Source organism: Zeugodacus cucurbitae, chromosome 5, assembly GCF_028554725.1.
Source record: "Zeugodacus cucurbitae isolate PBARC_wt_2022May chromosome 5, idZeuCucr1.2, whole genome shotgun sequence".
NCBI classification, from domain to species: Eukaryota; Metazoa; Arthropoda; class Insecta; order Diptera; family Tephritidae; genus Zeugodacus; species Zeugodacus cucurbitae.
Genome location: NC_071670.1, coordinates 3,772,165 through 3,788,009, shown reverse-complemented (window position 1 = coordinate 3,788,009; position 15,845 = coordinate 3,772,165). Strand labels below are relative to the sequence as shown.

Here is a 15,845-nt window from a genome sequence, read left to right as displayed (position 1 = left end):
CTTGAGATCAAGTGCGGAATAACTCTTGCCAAGAGGGAGCTAGATCTGCAAGATCTTTGGACCGTCCACGTGAGCGAGGAGTATTGAAGTAGATGGAACCATGAGTTTCAAGTATGAGTATGAGTTCAAAATGCAACTGGAAGACTATGTTCCAGTTAAAAGCTCCTTCGACAAGAGACCCAACGGAAGCATGGGCGTCGACGCATCCTAAGAAAGGACGAAATGCCTAGGGATCTATCTGCATGGGATGTACAACTGGCGAAGTTTTGTGTTCTCGACAGAGACCTATCCACGGTTGTAGTCTCAAAGAAGAAGGAGCAACGAAACTACACATGTTTTTAATAATTACAGTTTTTATTTATTCTATTTAATCAAAATGCATTACAAAAATAAAAACGAATTTCTAGGCAGTATACCATAACCAGCCTTGTCTGAGTTTACGCACAACTACCGCATTCGCTCAAGGGTCCGTTTCAGTAGCGCTTCAATAGACTGTGCCTGAAATACCTGGTCCATACTGGTAGCCAGCACCGGCACCAACGCCACCTACTGGCGGCACTACACCACCAGCATAGCCGCCCAAACCGCCACCTACCACGCTATTGGTGTAACCACTGTAATAGTTGGATGGATAGTTATAGCCCAAGCGCGAGTAGGGATAACCGCCACCGAAGCGTGCATTATAGTATGCGTACGGGCTGCCGTAACCGCCATAAGGACCATAGCCAGCTGAGCCGTAACCCGCATAGTTGCCATAACCGCCATAACCACCATAACCGCCGTAGCCACCATAACCGCCGACTCCACCAAGTCCAGTAGCGCCAGCGTAACTGCCGTAACCACCATAACCGGAATTATACAGCGAGGTGCCATCTTTAAAATATAATAATAAAAATAAATTTTGAACTTTTTTGAACAATCGGACGGCCGCCTACCCAAACCGAGTCCGAGACGCGACGAGTACGGATCCCAAGCGCCACCAATATAACGTTTCTCCTGCTTATGTGTGTCCTCCAGCGGATTTAGATTGCTAGCTGCGGTCTCCAGTTGCTCATCGCCATTCGTGGACGCTGCGACCGCATTATCCAGCGCGGCATCGGCGTAGGTTGTTGTTGTGATTGCGCAAAATGCGAGCAAAGCGGCGATTAGTGGCTGAAGTAGGCGTTACACGTTGCACACACGGAGCGGGGGCGGAGGGAATAAACACAAGAAAACAAATATTTGTTAATTTCAATAAATCCTGCACACATTTAAAAAATAAGTCCTTTATATTTGTAGTATATCCTTGTTTTTGACACTTACAGCGCACTTCATGTTCTTTTCGTTTTTAATTCGTTTTTGTTTTTGTTGCACACGAACAATTATTTGAGTACTTTCCGTTAATAACTAACTACCTTTAACTTCGAATTCGTATGACTGAATGTCGTCTGCCAGTTGCTTAACGGCTTTTATATTTGCTGGAAATCGCTTTATTGTTGGTGTACGCCTGTCGCTGTTGGGGCGGCATGACGGCGTTTCTCAGACTTTCAAACTAGCCGCTGTGCACATAAGTACGCCTTTGTTGTTGTTGTTGTTTACAAAATTTGTAATGATTTTTGCATTTGTTGTTGCTTATTTGACACGCCGAGGCGCGAATTAGTTAGACGAAAGTTTTTGTTTTCCCATTTTTTTATTTTTGTTTTTTTTTTTTTAATGAATTTTAGTTGGTTATTAGCAAGATTTCAGAATCTGTGCTGTTATTACTAGGCTTGCTGATTATGTGCAGAACCTTCGCATAATCTCGCAGTATGATCTGCTTGTTTTGGAGCAGAACCAGATCCAAAGTCATCACAAGATATCCAATCGAGGCAAAATTGGACGAACTGATTACAAATAGGTTAGGAAGAGTCATTGTTTTTGTATCTAATTACAAAAAAGTTGAAGATTAAAAATAACACAAAGTTAAGCAGAGTCAGTAGTGAATATAAATGTGTTAATTTAAAAATTTGTATGTATGTATAACTTCGGAATACCCTTGCGACTTTGGGGCGGTTGACTATTAGCTGAACGATATTGCTCAACCCACTGCCATTTAACGCTGTATTAAAGCACTTCAAATAAACAATTGTTGTTGTTTTTATTGCTTTTTTATACGCGCTTCAGTTTGCGTGAGAATTTTCTACAAAATTGCCAAAATCAACAATTTCGACGCGCGTTTATTAGAATATGCACGTTTAGTTGTTTAAAAAGTCAAAATATTGCGTTTGTATGCGTGTGTGTGTTTGTTGGTTTGCATTTTTACTCGAAAAACGTTTTGTAAACTTCTTTGAAATCAAATAAAACTACATGTTTCTAATTTGTCCGACAATTTGCTAAAATTGACGTACATCGATACGTAGACGCATGCGCAAGCCGCTAGCACACACACACATCTGCGCATGAGCTGCCTTTCGTGCCGCTTGCGTGTTGCCGACATAAAATAACAATGCTTTGCTTTATTCTATGCCGCATCGCTGACATTGCGCCTACCACCGCCCGCCGCCAATTTTTTTGTGAGACCTATTTCGTGGACGCATGCTATTTGTGCCGAAAAAAGTGTAACTTTGCGGCTGATTTTGAAATGTGCGCAAGCAGAAATAGGTAAGCAAATAGATTTTATGTTTAGTATTTGCTTGTAAGTAACCAAAAACAATAAAAAATGTAGTAAATGTGTCGATTGTTGCTGACTGTTAGCAGATTTTTGACCTTTGTTGTCGGTTTTATTGCTTAAGAAATATATTTAAAGCTATTTCATGCCGAATTTTGTACAAATATTTTATTCTAAACAGTTTGCTTAACGTCGCTGCTGTAATAAAATAGAACAATGCTATTTATACTTCTAAATAAGTTTTCTTTAATTAAATAAAAATTTGCCTTTGTTTATTTTAATTTCCTCAACTGTCATAACGCAATTACGGTATAACCGCCAACGTCTTCTTTAACGTTATTTGCGTAAGTTGCCACATTATAGGGAGACGTATTGGCATTTAGTTTAAACGTCCGAGAGAAACTCAAATTACAAAATGTTTGTACATGTGTGCATGTTTACTTATCGATGGCGATTTTTTGTGCGTACAGTATATTCTATTGTTTATCAACGGAAGCGACAAATATGTTAAATATATAAATAAACAGCAATTGTGCGGACCAATGGAAAGTACACAAGGTTGACATACTAAGATTTTACCTACATACATACATTGTCTTTAAAAACTGAAAAAATCTGCAATTGTATGTACGCTAAGCATGTTTTCCGCCTTAGTGCTAACCAACAAATTTAGATTATGTGCTTAACTTAAAAAAATATGGAAATAACTGCTGATGAAAGCATAAAAAATATTATTTATTGTAAAATTTCAAGCCATTTTTTGCACAAAACTCTTAGCAGTCTGCGCTAAATTTAAATGTAACCCTTTTTATTTTCATATCCCATTAATTGAAACGAAACATTGAAACAATGCATGAACATAAATTCATAAGACACGAGCAGTGCTAACACCTGACTCATACGATGTGTGATTAAATCAATTTGAAGCGCTCAAATGACGTAATTGGTTTTAATTGTCTTTAAGTAATTGTTAAAATGTAAATAGTTAAACATATATAACAAAATCAAAGCGAAAAGCGTAACATTAACTGATTCAAAAGCTGGATAAATGTAAACTTACGTGTGAGAAAAAAATTAGAACTTATTCGGCGATATTTAAAAAGTATGCTTTTTTACACTTTTGTTTATAAACAAAAATATTTATTAACTCAGCTTTATTTAATTTATATTTTTTTATTCTTTTGCTTTATATTAATATTGCCAAATAATTTAATTGCAATTAAAATAGCTTTAATATTTTCATCTTGCACGTGCAAACCCATCCTTATTATTACATTCAATTCTAACGGACATGACATGTCACATCATGTTTACAGACGAATATGAAAAGAAACTTTAAAATACGTGCATTTGTTTCAAATTAATATAAATTATTGCGATTTAAATAAAATGTGTTAAAAGTATAATTAATACATATGAATACCCGCTAAAAACATGAATAAACATAAAAAACTAATAATATGTGCAAGTACAAGAGTTATATTGTGCAATAATTGATTACGGAAAGGCAGGAATATTTGAAAGCTGAGAAATTACAATATGCTTTTGCAATAACTGCCTTAGATGCTATTTAAAATATTAAAGTGTAGTATTGAGCAAATTAATAGTAATTAATTGTGTCATTATAGTGTGTTAACAAATAAAGTTCGCTGCCAAACTCTTTTGAATTGCAAGCAAACCGAATCAGACATTAGCAGAAAGACAAGTTCACGCAAATAAGGGAATATGATAATTAAGCGGTAGGGAATAATGTATGGTGTATTAACAAAGCGTTAAAAACAGAACGACTTGAAGTTTTTTAAATCCTGCTCTCTAGTAAAGGCAATCGTCGTCTTAAAGAGATGTGCTTCTACTTCTCGTTTAGACCAGCGGGAGTGTTATACAAATTGTCTTCATAGAAATGTGTTAAAGTTTAAACAATTTATGTAAAAAAGCAATAACACATAAATAAGCATGCAATGGTACCATAATCAACTACTAAAGCATAAAAAACAGCTGCTAATTATATTGAAGAATTTTAATTAAATCGAAAATCAAATATAATAAATAACTTTACAAAATGTTTAACGGAAACCAATTTGACGTCATTACTAGCAAAACATAAATGCAAGCTGCACATAAATAAATGTAAACAATGCAATGTAAATTAAAAAAAATCAAATCGTCAACAATGTAAGCAGATGCATTTATGCAATGTTTGTGATTGCGAACTTGCTTAGTTCATATACAAATACATTTATATAATGTAATGTTTTGTTTATATATGTAACTTAAAAAACAGTGGCCGGTAGTACGTAAATGAGTTATGATAAAGTCATGTGTGTGTTTTGAAAAAATTCACAGCCGTGTGAGTGTATTTTTGTTTTTTCCTTTTTCAATTTAACTTTGACATTCGAAGAATTAATTGTGGGAAGTAACAATGATCAAGTTCTTACAGAAAAAAAATTGTTTTGCAAAAATTTTACATTTTTAATTTCATTTACAAGTGCAACATGTTGCATATATGTATTTTGTGAATGTTTGTGATATAAGCAATCCGCCTATATGTTTATACCAAAGCGTATATGCCTATAAAGTGGCTGCATTGTACCTGACATTCATGTACAACACCCTACAAGGTTGCAGTCTTCACAATTCCCACCCATTAAGCCATACGCTAACTATGTAGACACACCCACACATGCACATGCCAGTTTATTAGCTGCCACACATTTACAAGTGCTAGCGCTACTTGGAAAATTTTGTGGTTAATCTCTCTGTGACCCGTTCAAGGCAACTATGGGGTGGCCCTCAATTGGCAGCACGTCAACACAGTTCAATACTTGTTAAGTGGAAATGTATATTTATACAATTTGAAATTCACTTCTGACATGTTTACATTTTGGGGTGGGGGATGTTAACCTGTGGCTACTGTGTAAACTGTCAATTATTTTCGTGTGGTGATTAATTGGAGTGTGCGATCGTTTTTTATTGAAAATTTGTGGTTAGTAAAAATGTAACATGTGAAAATTTTGGCTTGTGAAAAATTTAAAAATTCAATTAACACAATTTAAAAAGGTTATGAAACGAATAATTTTTAACTAGCAAAAATCGATCAAAACTAAAAAAAAATATTTTCTTAATATAAAACACTTACGTATTTCTCCTTCTTTGCAATTTTAAGTAAAAACTCGCGCACACTTTTGTATGTATGTATATATAAGTTTCTTCATTATTTGGTAAATGCAATTACAAGTACGTATACATTGAACTTATACGTTAACGTTACATGTATGTATGTATGTATATATGTATAATTTATATAAAAAGTCATACAAGACAAAACTGTACAATTCATTAACTACTGATTTGCTTAAACTGCATAAGTTGCAACACGCATTTTCTGTTAGCTGCCAACGGCTGCTACCGCTTGCAACTGCATAATTATACACATACAACGCCAAAGCTGCCGTCCGTCAAGTTAAACAAAATATGCAGCTAGTTGCGCCATTTTGTCCTTTGGCTGACGTGGACCGCGTCCGCCACGTCCACCGCCGCCTGCGCCACCGCGTCCACCTTTAGCACCACCACGTCCACCGCCACGTCCGCCAACACGTACATTCACGGGACGTGATGCGACCGCGCGATGTTTCTCCACAAGATGCGCAAAATCGTTAGAACAGAATACGCAGCCGCTCTTCTCTTCACTGCTGTCCTTGAATTTTGTTTTATCCGATTTGTAAACGACATTGACTAGCTGAGCGCCACATTCCGTGCACTTTTGTTCTGTGGACATTTGAAAATATTAGTAAACCTTTTTTTTTTTTGAAATGCAAAATATTTGCTTACCCTCCACCGCCACTTTGGTGGCGCCCTTGAAACAATTGATTATGACATCGCAACGATTGCAGCCCAACTTCCAACTGGGCGCCAATGTGCAGTCCAGCACGAGTATGCCATGTTCACACTCCACACAACTGGAAATACCCAACGTATTGAGCGAGTGAGGGCAGGTGGGATGCGTACAAGAGTTGCAACCGCCATTTTTCGGCATATCCCTGAATGGTGGATGATTGTAGCAGTACGGGCAGAATGGGTATGAACGTCCTTTGGCGCCGGTGGTGAAAGCCAACAACTCGAAATCGTCCAGCGGACATTTGAATTCACGATAGACCTTAACATTACCGCCGTTCGGTAGCGAATATGTTTCGTCGCAGTGTGAGCAATGCAAGCGCGCGGGTTTTGTCTGAAAAATAAAAAAAAATAAAAAAATTTAAATAAAAAAAATTCAAAAAATAAATTTAAATAAATAAATTTATAATAACAGTGAAAAATCCAATGTTAGTCACATGTGTTAATATAAATATGATAACTGTATTTACTTGTATGTATTTCATGTATCTGCGACACTTGCCACAACGCGAATGCGCCTTGCCCGTTTCGGCCAATGGCGAGAACGAAACCTCAAACAAACCATCCATGCTGGCAATGTTTTTGACGAAGAACAAAAACTTCAGTCTGAATATTTCGATGGCATGTCGGAGCACAGCTTGAAAATCGGCAGAGCCTTTGGCAATAAGAGTCAGCATACGCTCCACCTCCGAACGCATTGTGGGTAAGACGAGTTCCGGATCGATCTGCAAGCAATTTTAAAATAAATATGAATGATTGAGCAAACATTTTAATTACAACAAAAACAATTTAGAAGTACCTTTTGATAACCATGCACCAGCACGATTCCCAACGTTGTTGGTATCAGCTTACGTCCGGTCTCGATGCGCACATAATTACGCTGTGAAATGTTGTTGATATGCACCGGTATGGAGGCATCAGTGCCAATACCATGCTGCTCCATAAGTGTGATCAGCTCCGCCTCGGTGAGGTAGTCCGGTGGTCCAGTTTGAGATTCCGCCAAGCGTACATCGTTTATGGCGACCTTTTCACCCTCCACAAAGGGTGGTATAGCTTCGTCACGGCCGAATGCCTGCCAAGTCATCACTTTTGTGAAACCCGGGTCGAGTAATACGTTTGCGGTGCACGTAAAGGTCTCCAAACCGACACGCAGCTTGGCGGTGGTTGTGCGATATTTCAAATCACGCGATACGGTGCCCAAGAAGTGACGGCAAATGAAATCGTAGACGCGCCATGTGTCTTTATCGAAATCGCTGCGGTTGGCTAGCTTCATGGGCGTGATGGGCGGATGGTCACCGGCGTCTTTGCCTTTACGCGGCGCATTGAAGTCGCCCAATATACCGCGCGCCTCTTCGCCAAATTCGTTGGAGGGTTGCAGCACACGTAGCACGGCTCTAGAATTGTATAAAAGTTCTTTGTATTATAGTTGTACCGTTACTATTTTTGGTTTACGGTTTACTTACTGCAAATCGAAATTTGCTGGATACTGATTGGTCTCTGTACGCGGATAACTTATATAGCCCTGTGTATATAAACGTTCAGCGATTTGCATGGCTTGAAAGGGACCGATACCCAGTCCGGAACTACAAATACGCATCAACTCGACCGTGTTTAAAGCCTGCGGACGTCCTTTGAACTGCTCTTTGGAAGTTACGCTCTCCACCCTAAAAGTAGGCAATACTGAAAAACAAGTTTTCAACAATGCATCAATTGCACTTACATCGCTTCCTTTTGCTCCTTAACACGCTGCATTAACATGATAGCAATCTCTTTTTTGAATACGCGCCCCCGCGCCCATTCTAATGTAATTTCTGGTTGTCCCGCCAATAATTGTAGATACCAAAAACTTTCCGGTTTAAATGTTTGTATATCGTCATGCCGTTTTACACAAAAACCTAACGTGGGTGTTTGACAGGGGCCATACGAGATCAACGAAGAATCCAAATCTCCATAGCGTCCTTGGAAGAATTTCGTCTGGAAGCGTGTAAATGCACAGCCAATGCGCAAATCAAGTTCTTGCCGCGCATCCACCGACTTCGATTCATTCTCATTGGGATAACCAAGTGACTCCATAGCGCCTTTAATATCCTTTTCGGTAATGGCAGAGAAGTGCGCGCGATATGTTACATTGCGACTGTATACATTTGGTATGATACGCGCCACAGCATCCATCACTTCATAGCAAATATTCTCACCCTCTTTATCACAATCGAGCCAGAGTACTAAATATTCGCAGCCTCGCGCTTCTGATGCTAAAAATGTGCGCATATGTTGTTTGGGATTGGCTTCTTTCTTTTCGGTTGGGCAGCCAAATAGTTCAGCTGGATCAACACGATCCCAAGAGTTGTATTTACCAACGAAATCTAGTGACATGACGTGACCGCACACTGACGTCATGCGAAAGAGTACGCTGCGTTCATCACGGAATGGACCAACCCACTCATGCGTTGAACAAGAGTTATTTGATGCTGTTGAGGATAAAAGTAATCAGATTTTCCTATATGCTAAACAATAAGAGTGGGGGTGGCGGTACATACCTTTTTTTGTCGTGCTGCGCCCATTTGATAGAATAGAAGCAAGCGATGCCGCCAAAGACGGCTTCTCCGCCACCATCAATACTTTCTTCATTGTTGTAGCACGCTCAAGAAACAACACACAGCTTATTTCTTCTTTATATTTGTTTTTTTAATGTTTTTCCTTAATTTTTATGCACAATCCCGGAAAAGTGCTATGCAAGGAAAACACAGTAAACTACAATTGTCAACTACAACAGTGTTATTAAAACATGACCAAAAAAAATTTAGTAGCTGCCAAACTGTAATTAAAGAAATAATAAAATATGAAACATGTTCTCCGCTTTTAAATACTATTTTCTACTATTTTCAAAAAGTTTCTATAAACAAAAACCTTAAATTATTATATTTTTTATATGTTTTTTTGTAATTTTTAGTTATAACATTTGAATAGCTTGTCATCAAATTTTCGTACGCTTGGCATCCCAACACAATAATTTGACTTGCCACAAGTCTGGCAAGCTGCATATGTCATTGCCTCACATGTGCTTGTTGATCGTGAATTGTTTTCTAGTTTCTAGTAAAAAAGTAGCTCCAGGATTAGACACATTTTAAGGAAATGAAAGTTAAATCAGCTAAAAAGGCAGCGAAGCGTGATTCGCCTGCCGATGATGGTGTCGAAGTAGAAAAAAGTAGCGCACCAGCCGCAAAGGTGCCAAAGAAAATAAAGTTGGCGGCCAATGGTGTTGCAAATGGCGCTGCCGAAACGACTGTAGCAGAGAAATCAACAGCGGAAAAAACAGGCAACGTAGTCAATAAATCCATATTCCAACATTTCAAGGAGTTAACAAATGAGGAGGAAGATAAACGTATGAAAGCTGCTTTACAATTGCTACAACAACTAAGCAAAACTAAAGAAGCCGAGAAGGTTTGTATTTCATATTGAGTTAAACGAGCACGTTTTTTTTTAAATAATCTCGCATTTACAGCGTCAAAAGGAACTGACTTATACGTTGAAACGTTTAGTGCGTGGCTGTGGAGCTGCGACAAATGCGTCACGTGCAGGATTTTACACAGGATTGGTGGCGTTGCTCAAAGCGTTCAACGAAGATGAAATCACATTGGAGAATATTTTCAGCACAATGCAAAAAGAGTTGAATGTGGGCGCAACTGTGGGCAATAAGGTAGTGTTATTATTATATTTAAAAGTTTTTTTTTTATTAATCTGTATTTGTTTTTGGAAATGTGTTGCAGGACGACGCCGATGCCGTTGTTGGTAAAATATTAGTCTGCGGCGCTTTACAACAAGCTGGTCGATTGGAGCACTTGCAGAATAATGAGCATTTGGAGCGTATCATAAATACACTCTTGCAGGCAACAAAACAACGCAGCTATCATGCATCGCTTGCTTTTGCACTAATTATAGAATTAGTAGATAAGGTATGTGTTGACTGTGTATTCTTCTTCCAATTAATTAACTATTTTTTTTTTGTATTTGCACAGCTTACAGCAAAGCAATTTAGTGACGTAGTGTGGCCTTTGTTGGAAATTGAGTTGCAACGCGCTTGGCCGAAGCAAACACTACAAACAGTGCACTGTCTCATTGCCGTACAACGTAAATTTTCCAATGTCGTCAATGCCAAATTTTTAAAGGCACATTTCGGTAACGCCGATCTACTGAATGCCGATAGTTATGCACATTTCTATCGACTTTTCTGGGAACACAATAACATGCAACAGTTAACACATCCGGCTTTTGAGCTTTTCGGCGCTTACATAGCCAATAGTGACAATCTGAAAAATTTCTGGGTTGAACAAGTTGATGCGGGACTGGAAGCAAGCAATAAATTACGCGAGTTGATTACTCTTAAAGTCGCGACCGACGTTTTTAATAGTTGGCAACAAGCGCAGGACGCGGCGAAGAAGCAAGTGGTTGTTGCAGATTTATTAAGCACGAATTTTATGCGTTTGCTGGTCGAAGGGCTTAAAAACCTAAAACAAAAGAAAGATGAAACACTAAAAGCTTTCTACGACGATTTCTTCGAAGCTTTAGTCGGTTGTTGCACAAAACTTGCGGACGACGCACAATTAGTGGCCGTAATACGTCGTCTTATACTGCCGCCTGGCATTTTCGGTATTGAGAAGTATACGAGCACACGTGTGGTACATCAATTAATCAATGCTTTGGGTGCAACGGGTGTCAAGGCACTGAATTTACTCTATCGCGATATCTTTCTCGGAAAACAATTGAAGAATGCCGATAATGCCAGCGAAACATGGCTTAATTTCGAACGCATGAACGCCGGTTACATGTTGCAACACTTGCTGGCACACAAAGCCGTGCGGCAGGAGTACGATTGGCGCGAGCAGCAGTTACGTTTTCTGCTCACCTGTGGCATATTTCATGTTACTGAAACGGCTGAGGTGTGCAAGAAGGAAGCGGCATCCACTTTCAGCAATGATTTCGGTGAACAGTGTAAGAATATGTTATTCACAAGCATGCAGAGTCGTTTGGTCGATTTGAAGCAGGAAAAGCAGTTGCTCGTGAAATTGGTGCAATACGCTAATGAGCGTGTTGAACAGAAGCAAGCAGCGAAATATTTCCGCATCAAACAGTATAATGAATCGTTGCTTAAATACTGGCGGCAAATGTACGCAGCCGTAAGTGTTGCTGAGACGGGCGGTAAGAAAAAGGAGAAGTCTAAAGCAACGAAAGTGGCTGCTGATAATGATAAATTGGAAGTGGTTTTCCAAATTTTATTGCTAAATATGGGCTTACAGTTGTTCCGCGAACCGGAAATGGCGGGACCGGCCATAGAAGACTTGCTCAAGTGTATGCAGCGCATAAAAGAGAAACACAAGAGTAAGCAAAAGAGTAAGGCAGGCGAGAAAACAGCTGATGGCGAGGTGAGTTGTGTTGACAATAACAATTCGCGTTAATTTCTTACCACTTCAGACGTAATATTAATTAATTTCAAATTATAGAGTGAGGAACCAGAGTGGATTGAGGTTGTCGTGGATTTATTCCTGCATCTGCTCTCACAGAATGCTATTGCGCTGCGTAATATTGTGAATGCGCTATTCCCGCACTTATGTGGCAGTCTAAATCTGACAGCGGTGCACCAAATTTTAGCCGTACTCGACATGAAGGACGGTCACAATCCATTAAGTGCGCATGGTGAAGAGAGTGATGAGGATGAAGATGATGAAGAAGAGAGTAGAGACGAAGAAAATGCAGCGAAACTTACAAATGGCAAAGGTGACAGTGGCGCTGCTACCGATAGTGATGCTGACGACGATGACGATGAAGATGCAGATGATGATGATGAAGATGACGATGATGATGAGGATGACGATGAGGACGATGATGATGAAGACGAAGAAGCTACCGCTGCCGATAAGCTACGTAATGCCGTCTCTCAAGCGCTTATGGAGCATGGTGGCATGCCGGCAGCAGGCGACGATGACGATGATATGGCTTCTATCGACTTGAATGACATGAGTGAAGAGCAGGGTCGCAAATTGGACGAAGCGCTAGCCGAAGCTTTTAAAGCTATGCGCAAGACGGGTGGTGGCGGTGCAGCTGCGAAAAAATCAAAGAGTCATCGCGTCAAGGTCACCACAGTAATGCATTTCCGCATACGCGTGCTCGATCTACTCGAGATCTATTTGCAGCAACAACCGCCATTATTGATCGCCATCGAAATTATGTTGGCTCTGTATAATATGTTGCCTTATTGTGTGGGCGATGAGTTAAAGCCATTGCAAATCAAAGTGGAAAAAGTGTTGCAAAAGCTGACAACATTAAAGTGCGACTGTGCCGATGTGCAGGAAGATGAGTTGGTTGCATTTATACGCCTCATTGTAGAGCAGAAATCACCAGCAGCCGTATTTGAGGCAATGAATAAAATGCGCAACAAATGCATTATATTCCTGGTGAATAATGCGAATAAAATTACGGCGGAGTGTAAAAAAGTGTTGAAGCTGTGTCAAGAGTACATAAAAGAGTTCCTACAGTCGCGTAATCCCAGCGTGAATATCACGCTACTGTCTGATATTTTCCGTCTACGCTGGGCTGGTGTGTGGAACTTGGCTGTGACACTCACGTGTGACGGGCTCAATATGAAGACACGCGCTTTCCGTCGCATACAGATCTTTGAGATACTCGATGTGCTCTATAAAAATCACGATTTGCAACGCTCTGACGTGTCCAGCGCCAAGAAACACATGGGCGAGATTGAAAATGTGCTCTGTACTCATATTAAAGCGCTAGCTACTAACACCGGCGCTGAGGTATCACCAAAAGAGTACAGCGTGTTGTTGCAACTACTGCTACAGGCGCAGAAGACACATCAAAGGTTACAACTGAAATCGGCGTTGGCTGATGTAACAATTGGACAAGCGATACAAAATATGCGCGCGGACTCCTCGGCGCTATTGCAACGCTATTGTGCTGCATACAAGTTGCCAGTAGTGCGGAATAAAGAAAAACAAAAGCTCAATGGAAAAGTCGTTAAAGAAAACGTCGAAGTGCAGAATGGACTTGCTGACAAGGAAGAAGATGAAACAGCGGAGGCAGTTGAGAATGGTGTGGTGGAAGAGAAGAAAAAACGCAAAAGGGGTACCGATAATGCGTTACGCAAGCTAAAGAAACAAAAGAAAGAACAGCGTTTGCAGATCGCCTCCGCAGGTTTAAACGGTGGATTTGCGTTTGTGCGCCCGACGGAAGCGGATGAACAATCGGCGGACGAAAGCGCGTAGTTTATTTGTTTATATTAGCTAACGAGAAGTAATTAATGTAAAATACTTGAAGTTAAATATTTTGCGAGAATAAAACAATTTATAATTTTAATAATTAATTTAAATTGTGTTTTTGAATCGTATCATTAGAAGGCTTAAACTAAATTCTAAAATAAAATTTAATTCAAAATTTAAAATAATGTAACTGAGAATTCACGATTGTTTACTTACGACAATCTGCAAATGTGCTTATCGCTACAACTGCTATCGATATTAAATGTCACAGCGCTAGCGCGTTGTTTACATTTTTTCCGCGCTGTCAGTGCATAAATTTGCAAATTCTAATTGGACGCACACTTATTTCTTTCGCCAATTATTTTCTAAAAAAGCGTAAAATTATGGCTGCGTGGAAGAATTTACGTATGATAAGCAGTATTGTCGCTGGTACAGGTGCAGGTTTATCAGCTTATTATTATCAACGTTTGCGCGAACCCGAAAACGTAGTGCACAATGCTTGGCCCGTCTACAATACGCCGGTAAGCGAGGGCGCAATCTGGGATACCAATTGGGATTGTCGCGAGCCCAAAAGTTGTGTGCGCCCGATTAAAAATGATACGCCACAAGAACAGAATCGTTACAATAATGAGATGGAGAAAATGCGTGTCAAAGCCACACGCCATATTGTGCTCATACGACACGGACAATATTTGGATACTGGCAAACACGATAAAGATCATCATCTCACCGAATTAGGGAAATTACAAGCAATGTATACGGGGAAACGTTTGCACGAGTTGGGCATTACGTGGGATAAGATTATCGTGTCCACCATGACGCGGGCGCAAGAAACATCGGAGATGATACTTAAAGAAATTGAGTATGATCCGGAGAAAGTGCGACACTGCCCCTATTTACGTGAAGGTGCGCCAATAGCACCACAACCGCCGATCTCACATTGGCGTCCCGAGAAATTTGTGAGTACTGCGCAGTGAAATAATTGTACATATATTTGATATCATGCCATGCAATTTGTATTGTTCTGTTTCTTTTAGCAGCATTTCTTCCAGGACGGAGCACGCATAGAAGCGGCCTTCAGACGTTATTTCCATCGTGCCAGTCCCGAGCAAGAGCATGACTCGCACACGCTGATCATTGGGCATGCCAATGTTATACGTTATTTCGTATGTAGAGCGCTGCAACTGCCACCCGAAGCATGGTTACGCATAAATATTAATCATGGATCGATTACCTGGCTAACTATCAGACCGTCTGGTAATGTTAGCATTCATCATTTGGGCGAAACAGGCTATATGCCAGCCGATATGCTATCACATCGTATACCGCGCGAGTTGAAAAATGTTGTTTAAACGGCGTAATCATAATGAAAATGTGAACTTAATGAATTAAGAACAGTATAAGTTAAAAACTTTAGTGCAACTAGTAGTTCCAGTTGTTGTTGCGGCAAAAGAAAATGAAACTATTTGCAGTAATTTAAGGTAAATGCATTGTTTATCATATATATAAACCGAAATCAACCACATATGGTTGAGAATTTAGCAGAAGAACTAAGCAGCAGTACAGTAGAATATTATGTTTCATATAGACCTAAATTACATACATATATCAGTTACTATTAGCAGCGCATAATAGATAAAATAATTAAACTATTAATATCTTAAATAGAATTTAATACAATTAATTTGAAAATAAAATGATGAAAGTTGCCTTAAATGCGTAAGAACTGCACTCTATGCATGCATTTAAAAAGAAAATATAGGCATATTGTATGTTTGTTGATCCTGAGCTATTTATACATATTTTGCTGTGACGACCGTGCTTGACTGGTTAGCAAGCTGCCACAAACCCGTTACGCAAGTGAGACCGAAATGGAAAAAAAAATTGAATGGACGTGCTAGCTTCTCCATACATATTATAATTATTTTTTGATTATTCTGGCATACATATATTTTAGAATTTGTTTTTCTTAAGTTCGACCTCTTCAAGGTCGTTTCACTTTTAATGCATTTACAGGTGTATTTGTTAAAAATGCAAGTGCCTTGGCTAGATAAGATATA

The 15,845-nt window shown here is 39.4% G+C and overlaps 4 protein-coding genes across 5 annotated transcripts; 2 read left to right on the top strand and 2 right to left on the bottom strand.

The window, feature by feature from the left end:
- Window positions 1–359: 359 nt before the first annotated feature.
- Window positions 360–1,458, bottom strand: LOC105208636 (prisilkin-39). The gene is made up of 3 exons (XM_011178598.3): window positions 1,303–1,458; window positions 936–1,152; window positions 360–873 (listed from the first exon to the last, which is right to left on the bottom strand). The coding sequence occupies exons 1-3, from the start codon at window positions 1,312–1,314 to the stop codon at window positions 485–487; spliced, it is 618 nt and encodes a 205-aa protein (XP_011176900.2). The 5' UTR covers window positions 1,315–1,458; the 3' UTR covers window positions 360–484.
- Window positions 1,459–5,809: 4,351 nt separating this feature from the next.
- On the bottom strand, window positions 5,810–9,297 carry Top3beta (DNA topoisomerase 3-beta). Its single transcript, XM_011178599.3, has 7 exons — window positions 9,055–9,297; window positions 8,238–8,985; window positions 7,981–8,181; window positions 7,317–7,911; window positions 6,988–7,242; window positions 6,455–6,851; window positions 5,810–6,391 (listed from the first exon to the last, which is right to left on the bottom strand). Exons 1-7 carry the CDS (start codon window positions 9,143–9,145, stop codon window positions 6,087–6,089), a joined length of 2,592 nt encoding a protein of 863 aa, XP_011176901.2. The 5' UTR covers window positions 9,146–9,297; the 3' UTR covers window positions 5,810–6,086.
- Window positions 9,298–9,485: 188 nt separating this feature from the next.
- LOC105208638 (myb-binding protein 1A) lies at window positions 9,486–13,889 on the top strand. The gene is made up of 5 exons (XM_011178601.3): window positions 9,486–9,958; window positions 10,020–10,214; window positions 10,285–10,470; window positions 10,534–11,937; window positions 12,016–13,889. The coding sequence occupies exons 1-5, from the start codon at window positions 9,650–9,652 to the stop codon at window positions 13,789–13,791; spliced, it is 3,870 nt and encodes a 1,289-aa protein (XP_011176903.2). The 5' UTR covers window positions 9,486–9,649; the 3' UTR covers window positions 13,792–13,889.
- Window positions 13,890–14,066: 177 nt separating this feature from the next.
- On the top strand, window positions 14,067–15,501 carry LOC105208639 (serine/threonine-protein phosphatase Pgam5, mitochondrial). 2 transcript variants are annotated; one of them, XM_011178602.3, is made up of 2 exons: window positions 14,067–14,744; window positions 14,823–15,501. In XM_011178602.3, exons 1-2 carry the CDS (start codon window positions 14,169–14,171, stop codon window positions 15,135–15,137), a joined length of 891 nt encoding a protein of 296 aa, XP_011176904.1. In that variant the 5' UTR covers window positions 14,067–14,168; the 3' UTR covers window positions 15,138–15,501. The 2 variants fall into 2 exon arrangements, with proteins under 2 accessions (XP_011176904.1, XP_011176905.1); XM_011178603.3 differs by having other exon boundaries at window positions 14,070–14,744; window positions 14,826–15,501.
- The last annotated feature ends 344 nt before the right edge of the window (window positions 15,502–15,845 follow it).